Source organism: Rhinichthys klamathensis, unplaced genomic scaffold (assembly GCF_029890125.1).
Source record: "Rhinichthys klamathensis goyatoka isolate OS25496 unplaced genomic scaffold, OSU_Roscu_1.1 h1tg000254l_1, whole genome shotgun sequence".
Taxonomy (NCBI): Eukaryota; Metazoa; Chordata; class Actinopteri; order Cypriniformes; family Leuciscidae; genus Rhinichthys; species Rhinichthys klamathensis.
Window position 1 is genome coordinate 3,731,583 of NW_026606776.1, and position 17,656 is coordinate 3,749,238.

At 38.4% G+C, this 17,656-nt stretch overlaps 1 protein-coding gene across 6 annotated transcripts in view; it reads right to left on the reverse strand.

Moving 5' to 3' along the window:
* pcnt (pericentrin) overlaps positions 1-17,366 on the reverse strand; it is a 62,959-nt gene extending 45,593 nt beyond the window's left edge. For all 6 annotated transcript variants that reach the window (XM_056267027.1, XM_056267026.1, XM_056267025.1 and 3 more), the window contains exons 1-15: positions 17,149-17,366; positions 12,722-12,886; positions 11,889-12,083; positions 9,848-9,997; positions 9,359-9,454; positions 7,324-9,267; positions 6,926-7,114; positions 6,453-6,548; positions 6,207-6,350; positions 5,142-5,397; positions 4,958-5,037; positions 4,605-4,839; positions 2,633-2,733; positions 2,431-2,542; positions 859-1,105 (exon numbers count right to left, since the gene is read on the reverse strand). In XM_056267027.1, the coding sequence (XP_056123002.1) occupies positions 859-1,105; positions 2,431-2,542; positions 2,633-2,733; positions 4,605-4,839; positions 4,958-5,037; positions 5,142-5,397; positions 6,207-6,350; positions 6,453-6,548; positions 6,926-7,114; positions 7,324-9,267; positions 9,359-9,454; positions 9,848-9,997; positions 11,889-12,083; positions 12,722-12,886; positions 17,149-17,196 (4,058 nt within the window). In that variant the 5' untranslated portion in view covers positions 17,197-17,366. The remainder of the gene's footprint in view (positions 1-858; positions 1,106-2,430; positions 2,543-2,632; positions 2,734-4,604; positions 4,840-4,957; positions 5,038-5,141; positions 5,398-6,206; positions 6,351-6,452; positions 6,549-6,925; positions 7,115-7,323; positions 9,268-9,358; positions 9,455-9,847; positions 9,998-11,888; positions 12,084-12,721; positions 12,887-17,148) is intronic.
* Between the last annotated feature and the right edge of the window lie 290 nt (positions 17,367-17,656).

Consider the following 17,656-nt stretch of genomic DNA (forward strand, 5'->3'; position numbering starts at 1 on the left):
TAAGATATCTTTATGAACTTTTGTGTAGTTGCGTAGCTGTTAATGGAGGGATAGAAAGCTCTCAGATTTCACCATAAAGTTCTTCATTTGTGTTCCAAACATTAACAAATGTCTTACAGGTTTAGAACGACATGAGGATGAGTAATTAATGACAATTTTCATTTTTGGGAGAACTATCCCTTTAAATGGTATTTTCCCACCTTTTTCCCCCCCTCTTGTGAAATGGCATGTTGGGCCAAAACAAAGACCCAACTTTGACCTGTATGCCCTAGTTTGGGGACCCCTGGTAATGAATCCCTGGTATTGTATCATTCCCCATTTGTACATTGTTGTCTGTATCAAGTGTTAACATGCTAAGCAATCTCAGGTGACCATACCAGGTGTAAATGATGCCTATAGTTTCCAATTGTATAATAAAATGTAAATGTAAGCTTAAAGGTGCAGTATGTAAGAATGACAACTAGTGGTCGAAATAGGTACTGCAGTCCAATTCAAAATATCGGAGATCGTCGTTTCTCCCTGCTCCTCAGACTCGACGCTGCTCACGCCGGTTGCCATTTTGAGCAGACGCAACAGGAACGAGCGCAATGGACAATGAAAATTGGCAACGTGCAGTATCACAGACCAAAACAATAACAATCATTCCAGCCTGGAAACACACATTTCAAAGTAAAATAACTGGCTGTAGAAGCGTTTATCAGAGAAACGAGTATGAGAACTTAGCATGTTTCCTAAATATCTGCAAACATATTATGGTATTTTTATGCTTTAGTAGAGTGCAAAAATGTACATACAGCACCTTTAAGCCAAGATTTCAAATTACAGAATCAATATTAAAATGTAGAAATTCTAGAAAACCTTGCATCTCCAGTCTGGAGGACAGAGTCCTCCAGAGCTCCCTCTATGAGGCGCAGCTGCAGGAGTGCGATTTCTTCCCGATGACTCTCTTCTGTGACCCGAAGTCTCTGCTCGAAATATGTGCGGAGGTTTTCCAGCTCTGTCTCATTCAGTTCTTTGATTTCCTGGCGCTGCTGAGCGAATTCTTGTTTCAGTCGCTCAATGTCATCAACCCGCGATGAGCGTGCTAACAGCTGCTCTTTCAGCTCTACAGAGACAAAATTACAATTCCTTGTAATTCACGCAAGCACTGAATAGTAGTAACTTGGCTGAAAACCAGTCCCTCCAGAAAAACGCGATTATGCGATCGCTGAATTCAATGCAAAATCAGCCAAAGTCCGCATATTTTTGCGGGGGTAGCATTTTTTCAAATACTTCGCAATTTCGCCGCATAAATTGCTGATTTCCGCGCAAAATATGCGGGGCTTGCATGATTTCATAATCCCCGCATTTTCGTCGCAAAAAAGTCACATATATCTTAGCAGAAAGTTGGAAAATGTTGCGTTTGCTTCACACAAGAGCAGCCACTTCCCCCTGTTGCCATGGGGACGTTATGAAGTGACGTAATTACGCGACGTGAACATCATTGAAAAGCTGTAAAACAGGAGCACACTTTATTTTTAAATATTTCATTTATTCATTTTTACTGAAGCTGTAGCATATTCCTCTAGTAAAGCTACAGAACTGGTTTGACTCAATGTTTTGTAAGTTAAATGTGTTTATTAAGGTCTTGTAACGCGTTGTGTCGGGAAGAAAAATAGGGATAGCTCACAGCTGAAGTTATTGCAGAGGCCAGACAGACTCACGGAGGCGATTGGCATCTCACAACTCGCACTTTATTCCCAAATCGAACTCGTAACTGTCTGTCCCACGTTCTACCGTCCACATCGTTACTTAATAAACAAAATAAGATAAAAGTAGCATCAAACAGAAATTACCCGCACACATGGGGTGTTCGAGGCGCATGGCACATACAAATATAATACTGCAGACAGTTGGGAGCGCGCAGCTCTTAAAGGGGCCACACCTTATTTCCACTCGTTACAGTCTGAAATAAAACAAGATGAGAAATTAAATATTTCCAGCACTTTCTGTGATGTAGTATGCTTGCTTATCATAGGAAGTAATAAGAAAGGACTCTTTACATTAAGGTAGTAGCCTAGTGAGAACAGGGTGTTGGGGGAATCACTTTTTTTTCTCTTTTTCATCAAACCTCAGTTTTTGCAAGTTCCCGCAATTTTTGCAAGTTCCCGCAATTTTTGCAAGTTCCCGCAATTTCATCGCAAAAAATTGCATAAATATCCCGCATATTCCATCGCATTTTTAAAGAAAACGGGCCGCGTAATCAAGGATTTTTGCCCGCAACAATCACAAAAAAACTCCGCATTTTTCTGGAAGGACTGGAAAACACAAACATCAGTTCAGAAGGAAATAAAACTGTTCTATTATAAATAATAAATGAGTAAAACAATACAGCAGCCAAAGCCTATAGAGATATTCAAAAGAGGAAAATAGGGAAATAGCCCAGCGTGCCTCCGAGCTCCTGTCTGTTGGTCCTCATGGACTCCAGCTGGGACCAGAGGTTTGAGATCTCCTGTTCTGAACTGGCCTTCAGTTCCTCCCTTTCTGACTGCAGACGGTCAACCTTTCACAAACATGTTTGCTTCAGTACAAAACGAAAAGAAAACATTTGCATTGCAATTATGTTGCAACAAATGCAAGATTTGTATGGTACCTCTTGCGTCAGCTCTTTTTCTCTCTGTTCCAAGGCTCGGGCATGTTCCTGTTTCTCCTGCAGTGCTGCCTTGTGACATGCAATCAACTCCTCAACTGCACCTGCAAGAGAAAGAATGGGAACTTAGGGCATTCTCAGACCTTCAGAACAGTTACCTTTGATCCGAAACAGGGACTCAAATTGTTACAAAGTTGTATTTACTTATTGGTTCGGTTCCCTTCACTTCACAAGGCAACATTTCAAAGCATGCTATTTGTACAAGTCACATTTTAGTAAAACTGTCTTCTCATTGGTCAGAGTGCACATTTATTTTCTGTGGTTCTGCTCAATCCATCTTGATAGATGACACTGTGGCTTTATCTGTAGCTGTCATTATACACACATACATATTAGGGGTGTAACGGTTCACAAAATTCACGGTTCGGTTCGAAACGATACACTTGTGTCACGGTTCGGTACAGTTTCGATACAGCAAAAAGAAAGAAATGGCAGAGAAATTTCCTTGATTTAATTTTTTTAACTATATTTTTATTAAAACTAACATCATAAAGTATGATTTTTTTTACTTTGAGCAATGATGGAGCTATACTTGACTTTTCTTAGGAGCATATAAAACAAAACAGCTCCTTGGACAAAATGAAATGTAATATTGTAGTAGTTATAAACAAAGGTTTATTTTAGTTCAGATTAACATTTGATAGAACCGACGTAATGTTACCTGAAAGCATTATAGCCTACTATTCCTGCCAAACTTCCATGGTTACAGTTAGTGTTACTACAGTAAATTCATGGTGAATGTTGCTGATCTGTGAACACTGAATAGTTCATTCATGGCACAATGTTTCTTCCTGGTTTCCACGTCAGCGCGGTTTGATCCGTTAATAACGGAGAAATGTGAATGTTTCTCACTAGATCTCGCAGCGATGTTATTACTTCAGTGGCGAATTAAATTTTTTTCTTAATACTGGATTTCGCTGTGTAGTAACAGTGCTGCTAGATTTAGATTGGCTCGCGCTGCATTGGTCCAAACTGTCCGTCAACCACACAATAACGAGCAGCTCAGTTTCGTTCCGCTTACATTAGCCATTTGATGTAATGTTGTGGTCAAGCCAGCGTCTCTTACATTATGAGCACGCTTGCCACGCGCCTACATTTGAAATAACGAATATTTGGTCGGCAGGAAAAATGGTCCAACGAACCGTTCGGTTTAAAAATGCGTACCTAAAACCCAACCGAAAGCCTCGTACCGAACGGTTCAATACGAATACGTGTATCGTTACACCCCTAATACACACACACACATTTTATATATATATATATATATATATATATATATATATATATATATATATATATATATATATATATATATATATATATATATATATATATATATATATATATATATATATATATATATATATATATATATATATATATACACACACACACACACACACAAATGTACACAAGCCTTCATTCCCGTTCTAACTAATGAAATTGCATAGAGTGGAAATCAAGGCTTCTTCATGACAGCATTCTTGCAATGCTCCGGTTTCGAGAAGAGCATTTAACTTGCCATTTTAACATGAAGAGGCACTCACAGAATCGGACACTGCTGCCCTTTACGTAACGTATCTCCCATTATGAATTATGATACTGTTGGTTTGTTGGCCTGTTGGGTTGCATTGCGTTTTTCACCACAATCGAACCGCTCCAGAATTTGTTTCGGGCTGATTGAAAAAAATCTCAGACCTGTAATAAATTGGACCTCGTATTGCTGTGTTCCTTCCTATAAGCCTAAAACCAAACTAAGCAAGAAAATGTGCCAGGTTCTGAAATGAATGCTCCAAGTGAGCCTTGTGAGAGGTGTGAAAATACTGTGCAAGTAAACAAAATACCTTAAACTGGGCAAGTAAACAGATCATTGCCAATATGGCTTAGTTTATACAGAGGTTTAAACGACACTCACGTGCAGCAGCATCTCTGTCAGTCAAGGCCTGGTTGAGCTCTTTCTCCAGATTCTTGATGACTTGATCTGTGGAACGCTGCCGTTCTTCTAGCCTACACTGCGTCTCAGACAGAGCTGCTTCAGCCTCCGAGAGGGCCTTCTGGGTCTCACTCAGTTTATGATGGGCATCATTTAATCGACTCTGGAGTTCAGTTTTTGCTTCTTCAGCCTCCGATAGCAACTTGGCTTTTAGATCCTGCAGAGAAAATAAAAATAAAATTGCACTACACAGGCCTGTTTCACACTTAATTCTAGGCAAGCAACAATATTTCAGTGGGTCAAGATATCAGCCCATTAAAAGAGAAAAAGTTCACCTCCAGTTTACAGCCCTGCAACTGTTCCACAGAGCTTTTCTCTTCCAAAACTCTCCTCTCCCACTCCTGATTCAGATTATCTATACAGTGAATGAACAAATACACTCACAAACATATACTTCACAGTACTAGAGTAACGCTAAAAAGAATAAACTTTGAATGAAACTACAGGGCAAACCCTCACCAATCTCTTGTTGGTACAGTCCCTGGTTTCGTTGCTCCTGCTCTCGGTTCTGCTCCCGAACTCTTTCCAGCTCAAACTGTTGCCGCGTCTGAAGCATGGCGCTCTCCTGAGCCCATTTCTCTCGTAACATGGTCTGCAGCTCGCTGAGGGCCACCTCCTTATCTTTCTGCATGTTGGTTTGAGAAAGCTCCAACTGGGCTGTGTGCAAGTTGGTCAGGCTGAGACGCAAGGCTTCAAGCTCCAGGTTGTGCTTGCTCTGATTACAGAGAGTAAAATCAACCAACATTTTAGCTGATGAGTGGAATTGAGGGAATGAGCATGTTTAGATTAGCACACTGCTGTACTGCTATTAAAAATTCAGTACAAATAGGCAGCTGTTGAATTCCTGTGCTCATGCTGCTAAAGAGCTGTAGGCAACTGGCCAAGAAAAAGGCATTTACAGCTTTTCTTTTTTTACATTTACATGTTTACATGGAAGACTAATTTAAGTAGCTGCATACTGAATTCCATTCCATATGCCATTAAAAAAATACACACCATTGTTCAAAAGGTTGGGGCGGGTAAGATTTTTCAAGTGTTTTGAAAAGTCACTTATGCTCACCAAGGCTGCATTTTTTTACAATAAAAAAATACAGTAAAAACAGTGAAATACTTCAACTTAAAATAACTTAATTTTAAAATGTAATTTATTCCTCTGATGGCAAAGTAGAATTTTCAGCAGCCATAACTCTTCAGTCAACTCTTCAGCCATAACACAGTCTTCAGAGTCACATGATCCTACATAAATCATTCTAATATGCTGATTTGATACTCAAGAAACATTTCTTATTATTAACAAACAGTTCTGCTTAATATTTGTGTGAAAACCATCATTAAAAGTATCTTTACCATGACTTTCATGATCAAATTCATGCACACGTGCTGAATAAAAGTATTTGTTTATTAAAAATATCTCTTACTGACCCCAAGCTTTTGAACAAATTGCAGGTCTTAAATGTCAGGCCTTATATTCCAAAACATCCTGCCAAAATTTAAAATCAAATGAGATCAAAACCAAAAAGGTACTTGTGTTTGGAGTAGCTCAGCCTGGTGTGCAGCCTCCAGCCCTTCTTGAAGATCACTGACAAGCTCATCTTTAAGTCTGGCAATTTCCTCACTCTGTTGGGCTGCCAGCTGCGTCAACTCCCTCTCATGCTCCCGTTCATAGACCTAGTACAGCAGAGTTGACAAAATGCTTCAAGTGACAGGTCTCGTATGATTGGGTGATATACACATGGCTAGAATAAATAGGTAAATAGTAAGTGGTTTAACCTGTTTGATCAAGCTGGTCTGTCTTTTCTGCTCATCTTCCAGATGAGCACTTTGCTCAGAAAGTTCCCGCTCAAATCGAACATTCAAGTATTTAATCTGGAGGTAGGGAAATATAAGAGATCAATGGTTATGGATGTACAGCATTTCATGCAATTGCAGGGGGTGCAGGAGATCCACAAAAAAAGAAAAAAAAAAGGAAAGAAAAGAAAACAGCCATGGCAACGGCGTTCGAGTGTGTGAATGGCAGTTGGCTCTCTGCCTTTATAAACCGCTCCAAACGGCAATCCCTCTGAATCTTTCTTCTTTAGACCGTTGGCTTCGCACCATCTGAACAAGCCCTTTTTTTGAGGTTAGGGGGCGTGACCAAAAAGGCTTGAGTGTGCAATTTTCTTGTCTCTTAATGACAAGTGCTTTTTTACTTCTTTTTTTTTAATGGACATTCTCCCCTAGTGACTGTCAAAACCTTCACTAACCTCTTTCTGGTGTTTCTCTTCCAGGATTTTCTGCTCCTTCTCATGTTGTTCCTGTCTTTCCTCTAGATTCTGTTTGACTGAGATAAGTTCTTTCATTAAGGCACTCTCCTTTTCCATGTATTCCTCTTCTGCCTTCTCTTGTGCTTCCCTTACTTCCTTGAGCTCTGCATCCTTTGATTCAAGTTGGTGCTAAAGATAAAGGTACAAGTTACTTGGAGGATCACATTCATGTCAAATAAATAATATATTCCAGCCAGGTTTTCCACATTCTGAAAAAACAGAGCACACAAATGCATGCATTTGTTCTTACTTATTACTCAACTTTCAACCAGCAACAGATATTGCAGTTTACACATTAGACATATGGCATATTTTAAAAGAGCGATTAAGATTCAAACCTCAAAGTTCTTCAATTCTGATTCTAGAACCTTCTCCATGCTCTTTGCCTGGTCCTCGAAAACTTCGAGACGTCTTTCCAAGGTAGCTTTCTCCTCTTCCATGTTGGTGAGGTTCTCTTTAAGGCACACTAGTTTAGACTCAAGGTCTGTCTTCTCTTCCTCCAGGTCCTGCAACCTTCCAGCTTTCTCCTCTACTTCAGCTTTGAGCTGCTGAAGCTCTCTATCGGCTTGATCCAGCTGTAACGTCCTTTGACCAAGCAGCACTGAAGTAGCTTGGTGTTTTTCCCTTTGTTGCTCCAGCTGAAGTTGAAATTCATCTCTCTGAGCTTGCAAAGAGGAAAACTCACTAATTACAGAGTCACCAGCTGCTTTCTGGTCATGGACGTCCTTTGCTATCTGCTCCTGAAGTTTGAGCTGTAGCACCAATTGGGCCTTTTCTTCCCTTAGTTCCTTTAGCAACTCCTCTGTAGACAAAGGGATTGAGGTCTTATTAGAATCAGTGTTGTGTGGCATTATCCTTTCGTTGCCTTGAACCTGCAGGTCACTCAGTATGTTTTTGAGGTTGTCTTCATTCATTTTCTGGCTGATAACTTCCTCGTACTGAATTCTTTTCTCACGTTCCATCTCCAGCTCCCACTTAGCTTCCTCAAGCTCCTCCGAAGCTTTGCTCCAACGCTCCCGTGCCTCCTCGACCTCTTCCGCAGAGCGCTGAACCTCTTCTTGAAGAACCTCGAGTTGCCGTTCCCGATCCTCTAACTGCTCTGAAAGGTCTTGGCACTGCTGGATCAGAAGCTGTTTAGCTAAGTCCAGAGTGCCTGCACTCTCATTCAGCTCTTCAATGGCTGAGGTTTGCCACTGGGCATCATTGAAGGACATTTCATCAGGTTGGTGCGCATCAATGGCAGAAACTCCGGGCAGTCCTGGCTCTGACTTATCACCATCAGATGTGACATTAGGGTAATCTGAAGCATGAAATATGACCTCACTGTCAAGCTCAAACCTGGATGTCTCAGAGTTCTCAATCAGGCTACGTTCCTCTAGACTCCCTTCAAGTAATGAACTTTCTTGAGGCCCTTCAGAAGCCAAGTATCGCTCCATCAAAACATCCTGGAAACCCCCTGTAGAGACATCAAAACTAAAGCTGTCTCTCACAGCACACTCAATGACTGTCTCCTCACTGTAGTGCTCTTTGGATACTATGTTCCAGGGTACATCTGCACCATTGTCTTTGGAAACGTTTTGATCAGAATCAGACTGTTGACTTTGGGCCTGGTTCAGAAGCTCCTTGATGCGATGGATCTCGTCAGAGTGCTCCTCCTGTAGGCGCCTAAATGCAGCCCCGTGAGCTTCGGTAAGCTGGGCTACATTCAACTCCCTTTCCTCCTCCAGAGTCTGAAGCCTGAGATCATAATTGGAAATATCAGCTTCATATTTGGAACGCATATGGTGCCCCGTCTTCTCCTCTTCGTGAAGACGATTTTGAAGCTCCTTGACCAGGTTATCTAATCTGGCCATTTCTTGGTTCAATTCATCTTTCTCTGCTTTATAATGCTGGGCTTCCTGGGCTTGTGTTTCTACAAACGCTGCCAGATGAGCTTCCATCTGGGTCTTCTCATCTTCCAGACTCTGTACCCTCTTCTGAAAAGCTTCTATTTGTTCTTGAGCTCGCTGGCTGTTCTTACGCTCTTCCTCTAGCTCAGCTCTAAGGCTTTGCGTTAAAGCTTCAGAGTTTGAGTCAGGACTATTCTCTGAGAGCGGAAGGCTCACATTGGATAAATCTAAACCACCGTGTTGGTCAAGCCTTAGATCTGATTGATCAGCACTTCTCTGGGTAAATGCATGTTGAAGCTGAGAAAGGGATTTTTCCATGACACACAATTTCTGTTGCAAGCCTGTGATCTCAGCTTCTTTTTTGGCCAAGAGGCACTGTTGCTCCTTAGTTACCTATACAAGAAATGAATTGTGTTACTAATACAAATGTATATTTTGCTTCAGTGACGAGCTTAACTGTTAAAAAAGATACAAGTGGCCTGACCTGTTGTGACTCCTCCAACTGTTCATGCAGCTGATTCGGAGCAGCCTGGGTCGGATCCACACACCCTTGACTTTTGATACGTAGATATTCTTTAGCCTGAAAAGAGTATTACATTTAATTTGTTTAGACTCCTTTGCTGTTGCGTTTTATTGTGAAGAACAAAAATACAATTATTTGTTGCACAATGGGGACTAATAACTTATGGGTTTTGTTCATTTAGACCAAACAGTCATATTAGACCATAAATATTCAAGTTATTAGATGCATTGTCGGTAAAAGTCACCACTAATACATTTTTTTTTTAATGCCAAAGAGAAACTAGCATGTCTCTATTTGGTTCTTTCCAACCCCAAAAATACACATTTTAGGCGTACAAATCTGACAAGATCACTTATAAAGCAGTCAAAAAAATGTATTGGGTGTATTTGAATAATCAATGCAGGAGAGATACACTAATGGAATTTTTTTATTTTTATGCATTAAGTTTACCTGCTGTAGTTGCTGTTGTAGTGCCTGAATCTGACCCGAGAGCTCCTGTGCCTCCAATTGCACCTGGTCTCTGCTCTGCAGCGCCCCCTGCAGGTTCTTACTAAGCTGTGATATGATCTCATTCCGTTTCTCTACTGCAGCCTGTAATTGCTTTGTGAAGAATTAAAAAAATTCAACAGTATTTAAGTTTCTGTAAAAAGTTCCAAAACCATATTATTTCTAAATTGGACTCCACCAAACAATAAGTGACATTTTACAGAATAAGCACAAACACTTTTTGGCGCCTAGGCTTCCTCAGGAAGAGTAAGTAAAAATGTGATTGGAGCAAGTAATCCTTAAATCCATGAATGCAATGAACACCCCTAATTCGAATACATTTAACCTCATCCGTGAAATCTAATTGGTTCTTTCTTTCCCTCTACAGCATCAGAAATGCAAGCAAACCAAATATGGTAAACACTACGCTCCAGAAAGCAGTACTCTGCCTCAGGTTTCTAGATGTATTCATAACCATGACCATGAATTAATCCAGTCAAATGGGCAGATGTAACCCAGTTTGAAGAGAATCTTTCTAATTTCTATTTCAGGATAATGGCTGTACACCACACATCTTCCTTCAGATTTCAAGTGAGCTATTCAACACAATAATATCTAAGAAAAGAGTGTTAGTTATAGTCCTCACACAGTTGGTAATAGCTAAAAAAAAAAAAAAAAAAAAAAGGAGTGCATGTATATATAAAAAAAAAAAAAAAAGAAATACATAAAACAAATATACTGCCAAATAAACAAATAAATACGGATTAAATAAATGCATATTTATTTTTTTGCTAAGGTGTCTATTCTGCTGCTAAACTAATGGATAGGCAAACGTACTGCACAGTGTTGTCAAAAAATACAAATATTTCGATACTAAAATAACTGAAACGAATTCTAATACTAATTTTTCCACAGTATCGACACTTCGATACCAGCTGTGCGCTCTCCTACGCCGCATTGACACACCGCCTCATCTCACTCGCCTTATTTACTCCGGTTGAATAGTGTTGTTAGAGTGCCTAAATTTTGGTGCGGGGTTGCGGGTATTGCGCAAAATTTGACTTACTCCCTCAGGTTTCTCGGACCACAGATCTATATATCATAATATAATGCGTGATTGACTGATGTTATGAGTGTACGTTCAGATATTTAAAAAGCTGTGCCATTTGAAACTCACTTGGAGAGAAAACTCACTTTAAACTCATTTTACAAAGAAAAGCTGATCTGGTGGAATCATATGTATATAAATAGTATATCCAAATAGTATAATTAATATATATATATATATATATATATATATATATATATATATATATATATATATATATATATATATATATATATATATATATATATATAGAGAGAGAGAGAGAGAGAGAGAGAGAGAGAGAGAGAGAGAGAGAGAGAGAGAGAGAGAGAGAGAGAGAGAGAGAGAGAGAGAGAGAGAGAGAGAGAGAGAGAGAGAGAGAGAGAGAGAGAGAGAGAGAGGGTTGTGTGGTGTGTGTAGAGGGTTGTTGTAAGCATTAATCTGTATTTAATTAAATGTAAAATAACACTATCTTTATTATAAAAATTACTTTAATTTCTGTAGTATTTCTTACATGAACACTAATGTTAATCACCTGAAAAACTTAAAGCCATGTTTAAATCATTTGTCTTTTTATTCTTTAGTATTTATTAGTGCTATCATTTGAAATTTGTTTATCAGTTCTACTGACCTTTTTACTTGTCTTTTTTGTAAATTTAGTTTAAAATTTCAAATAAAAGCATTCTTTTGCTGTGTGAAAGCTATTGCAACAAAATTACCCAAATTATCAAAAAATGATAAAAATATCTAAACAGCAGTTTTGACCGTGATATCGAAAATGTGATCAAATATCTATATAGTATCGTTTTGAATTTAGAATTTCCAGTATCGTGACAACACTATCACACGTGCATAAATGCATTGGAAAACATAACACCAAGTGTATAGGACTGTCTTGTGTGCTCTATAAATGTTTACCTTCAGTTGTTCTTTGCCAGTATGTGCAACTATAATCATTTCTGCAAGTTCGCCCTCTGCCTGATCGGGCGGCTCTGACTCTGCCAGATACCCCGATGAGGAGCTCTGTTCCTGGGCATTGGTTTCATCGGCCTCTCTGCTGCACTGATGGACATCTGGAACACTGCTTTCTGTGCCTTCAGGTCTGAGTGACGCCTATATGTTCAGACAAACATGCATGTTTTCCACAGTTTGTGTTACCATGACTACATTCCCCCCAGCCATGTTATGCTAACTGACCTACTTTTTGTCAGATGGGGAGGGAGGACAATTATACACCATGCATTCATTATATTCTATAGACTTGAAAACAGACAGTGAAAGGCTTTACATTAATATTGTTAAGCAGACTAGGCATTAATTTCAATTAAATGAAAGCATCAACTGATATGAATTTTCATAATTATTTTCCCCCCAATGCCTAAATATATTTTAGAAAATTTTAGTGACATATTTTCTACAACCTTCTATACATTATATATATACCGGTATATATATAACATTTTATTTTGAGATAAGGAATCTTGTTAAAAACGTAATAAAGTTGCTTATTTCTGACGTTCAGATACTCTGGAAAATTATTTTTTTATCTGGAATTATCGTTTATCTGGAACTTGATAATGGTTTCTTTTAATTGCATTACTGTGACTGATGTGTTGATGCATCTGACTGGCGTCACAAAGTCACAAACGTTTTTTTTATTGCTATTTTGCTATATTTAATAATTTGTCAGCTGTAACAAAGAAACAGGACAAATTTTGTCAATTTAAGAAACACTTAAACTAAGAGCAAACCTCTGAGTATTCCTTGCTGATCTCTCCATGACAATCGTCTGTCTGTGGCTCCTCTAGGTGGCGCTCTTGTGCGGAACAGGCATTCGTCTGGCCCTTCCTCTTCGCCGTCTTTTTCTGCGTGCTCGAACTGTCGCTTTTCGCCCGGCTCCGTCTAAAGTGAGCAAGCTGCGCCAGAGGTTGAGGGACAGGTAGAGGGAAACGTACATCAGGATGAGATAGCAAGAACATAGAAGCAGCATTTTGCTGGGCTTGAAATATGAGCCATGTCAAAGGTCAAATGGATGCATCTCCTGCATGACTGATGTCTCATAATTAGACCAAACTAAATAAGGCAAATTCCTCTTAAGGGATGATTTAGTTCATAATATGAAAGACAACAGCAAGAAAACCAGGTTTTTAAAAAAAAATACAATATCCAAATAGATGATATTTCTTAAGGCAGGAAAAATGATGGGTTCTTCATCTTCTAAAAACAATCATCCTCTTCCTTTTTTTGGAGAATCCCTGATCCTCAAGCATGGAAATGTGGTGACGCCTGAAATACGCACAATTCTCCAAGAGACATTGCTCACAGCTGCCTTAAGAAGCTTATTCCAGATTAAAACAGGCTGACATGAGCCCTGCTGGATCAAATATTACAATGGTGCTTCTATGAACAAACACCAGCACAACCCCTAAGCCATTTAAATTAGTCACATGACAGCAATCCATCTACCAAACAAACAAAAACGCCTTATGATTCCTGGGCAAGTCTGCAACTATTAGAACTAAAGACCACCAAGTGAAGAACCCACTGAGAACCAAATGAAAAAGGAAAAGAAAGAGGAGGAGCGAATGCACGCAAACCATTCACATAAATGCACATACTGTGACCCAACTTGGACCTAGTACCCTCTGGACTAAACCTCTAACCCAGGTCTGAGTATGAATACACCTGAAAAAAATCCAACGAGCTGGGTATTCGGCTGGATTACTTTTGACCTGCTTTCATAAACATGTAGGAAATCTGTTTTGTCTTTCACCCACTGAATGTCAAATCACATAAGATGTTGATCTGAAGCCTAGGGGACGACAAGCCATAAACAGTTTCTGGAACAGCGGCTTACATGCAATATTCAGGCCACTCTCTGTAACATCCACTAAAATGGTGTGCACATCTGAAATAAATAAATGTATATAAAAATTAAATATACACACAAACATATGGGTGCGTTTAAAAAAAATAATAATATTATGGTTTAAGTGGAAGGTCCACTTTCTGATTAAATATTATCGGGGGGGTGGAGTTTGGCTCTAGTCCCCCATAAGAAAATGTATATTTTAAAGTTAAATGGTATCAATTTGGTGCACTTTGAATTCAAATTTAAGAGCTCCAAGCCTCCAACCCATCTCCCGAGAACAAATTTAACAAAGTCTTTTCGTTGAACAGTCACCTCTAAAAACAGATCACTCTAAATTGTAACGTAGACATGCATTTTCTGTAAAGTTTTTTTTATCTCACAAATCTGGGGGGTTTGCTTGTGACCGTTTACATCTTGCAATTCTTTTTTTGTTCTTAGAAAGATATAAACTCGCAATTCTGAGAAAAGAAGTCAGTAAATTTTTCCCCTCAGAATTGGACTTTATAGCAATTGCAAGATTCTCCCATGATTCTGAACAGACAACTAAAATTTAGATATTCAAAAATATTTCATTGTTTCATTACTAGATGAATCAGCATTTTTTTTAACAAATCTCTTGAATTATTCAATAACAACAACAAAAATTTAAACAGTCACTTGTCATAACCTGGTGGCATAACTGTGTAATCGATACAATCATTATTTGAAGCGCCATTTTACTTTCAAAAAGGTGATTCACTCTATCACTTTTGCTCGCTTCTGTAGACATCATCAGTGTTTACATCCGAACTAGAAACTAATATGAATATTTGTAACGCAGAAAAATAATGATACTGTGTAGTTGAAAAGACACTGACTGTTTGTGAAGCGGTTTCATACCTATACAGGACAACTGCTCTCTCTGGGTCAGCAGCAGTGCCAACAACGATCTGAATGTTCTGCTGTGATTTTGTCAAAGGTTTAATAGACGCAGGCGAATTGTTGTCATTTGGAATGAGATCACGTTGGTGTTTGAATAAAGACCGTGATCCTTTAAAGATTAATCGTGCAGCTCTAATTGACTGGTGTTGTAGGAAGCTAAACATTTAAAATAATAATAATTATAATAATTATTATTATTATTATCATCATCATCCTAATAATGCTAATAATATCATGTATAGTCTAATAAATATAAATGAAAATGAATTTTTCATTAGTATATTATTTATCTTTACACTACAGAGAAATCACAATTCTTTTGTCCTAATTTGTTCGCTTGCAAGTAGGGATGCTCATAATTACCTTGTTAACCAACAGTAAGTATTTTGACCGATTAAAAACCAATGTTTTTTTAACAAATGCCATGGCAACCAGCAAGCCACTCTGCAACAGGTTAATCTTTGAGCTAAATTAATCTACAAACACACGTCTAGACACATTCCATAACCAACTGATAAATACTTGAACATTCATGCGGCTAAAGTTACAAATTAAATTCAACGCTTAAAGGGGAAGCTCACAAAAAAAAAAATATATAATATATATATATGTTTTTTTTTTCATTCTAAATGTTGTCATTACTTACTATCCCTCGAGTTGTTCCAACCTGTATGAGTTTCCTTCTATTGAGCACTAAAGATGATATTTTAAAGAATGTTGGTAACCAACCAGACAGTTAACAGCAACCATTGACTTCTATAGTATTTTTTTCCTACTATGGAAGTTAATGTGTGTCATCAACTGTCTGATTACCAATACCGACATTCTTTAAAATATTTCCTTTTGTATTCAACAGAAGAAAGAAACTCATACAGGTTTGGAACAACACGAGGGCGAGTAGATGACAAAATGTTCCAATTTTGGGTGAACTATCCCTTTAACAGTTTGGATCCAATGACCCAAAGCCAATGCAAGAGAGATTCAGGCCAGATGATATGCTTGACAATGCAGCAGCACTCACCTCTGACAGGGCATCTTACATTGATTATGAATGTGTAAACTTATACACCAACCACTAAATAATTTGAATTGTATTCAAGTTGGTTGTGAATTGTGCAAAAGTCACTACAGGGATATTATCTAGCTGGATGAGTGGATGAAAATGCTTGTCATGTCATTTTAAATAATAAACTTTTAATGAAAAATACAAGCTCTTTTGTGACCAAAAATGTTGCCTCAAATTATGATATTTGTGAATTATGTCATTACTCAACCTCATAGTACAAAACCAGTAATGCATTTCGTTCGTTGAACACAAACGACTGAGGACTTTTTCCCTATACAATAAAAGTACATTTTGTATGTTGCATAAAAATAAATACAACATGGGGGTGAGCAAATTATGACTATTTCAATTTTGAGAGTCCAGGAACATACTACTGGCATCCTTGCAGTGTTGATATTTTAATCGTGTGGTGCCTCCTACAGGACTCTTTACAAATAACAAGTTGAATTCTTCTGTAAAATGAATCGTGTCATTCAACATCTAGTAATTCAGTCAATATCGTGTTGGTCACATCATTTGAACCGTTTGACCTTTAAAAGCAAATTAAAAGATCGGTCACTTCATCTCGGTTTTCCTCTCAATGCGGATAAAGCGCAGTTCCCTTAAAAGCTCTCGAGCTAAATATATACTGTAGATAAGTTACCTGTGAGCCACACAGATCCTGCCTAGAGACAGAGCTGTATCAGTTTCACCTCATGTTCAACAGCAAATAGCCTATAACTTTATGTGCAACTTGAAACATACCATAAGCAAATAAAGTAAGTTTCCGCTACAAAGCAAGACAATTCGCATACAAAACTTGTTATTCCCTCCCCAAATTCAAACTCCAAATAAATACCCAAAGCTATAAAGATTAAAAAAGTAAAGTAAAAACACAAATCAAAAACCTTCAAGCTGAGAACATGGTTTTAAATCATAGATGGTTTTAAATTTGAGAACCGTAGCAAATGAAAAGGTACGTTACACTCAGAAGAAATGTAGAGTTTAAGCCTAATTTTGTCCATTATCACTATGATATGATATTGTTGTAATATTCAGCACAATGGATCGTGAGACAGTTAGGCACTAATGTGCTGACAAATAGATTAGGGCTGATTAGTTCCAAAATGCTTTATAATATGACATTGTGCAGCAAGAATAATATGAGTGACTGTGATATCTTTGGCTGGCCGAAATAGAAGTGGACCTCAAGTTAAAGGAAAAAAACTTAATTAAATGTAATACCTGATGTAATTACAGACATAAACAAAATATCAAGGAGTATTCAAATTCAAAACAAGCCTAGGCTATGTAAAGTTTCTGCTAATGTTAGCGCGTACCTTTGCTCGTCCGGCCTCTAATTTTCTCTGCCTTTCATCCTGATCCATCTCGTGGATCAAGGAGTTTCATGGGAATGAAGGAAACGCTCAAGTGGCGGCAAGCAGACCAAAAAAATTTTCTGTAAAACTCTCCTAACACATTTTTCGCAATGTTTTGTGAGTTGAGAGTGATTTTCCTAAGGAGTAACTGTCAGTGTAATTTTCAACATGGCCGCGAATGTGTTTATCCCCGCCCTTATCGGATTGACAGTCTGCGAGAACCAATTAGAATAAAGGACGTGAACTTGGTAGCCAATGACATTTCTTGTTGCAGAAATTCACCTCACACTTTTTAAAACGCCCTCCTTTAAACGCATTGGGCCCGAATGGCCAATTAAATAGCGTTTGCAAGCATGACCCCTTGATTGACAACTTATACAGCCTATCGCAGAGCATAATAGAGAGAAACGACATCCCTGTAGGTTGTGAATTTGTTGTGGTACTCTCGTTTCCGATAGTATGAGTGGTT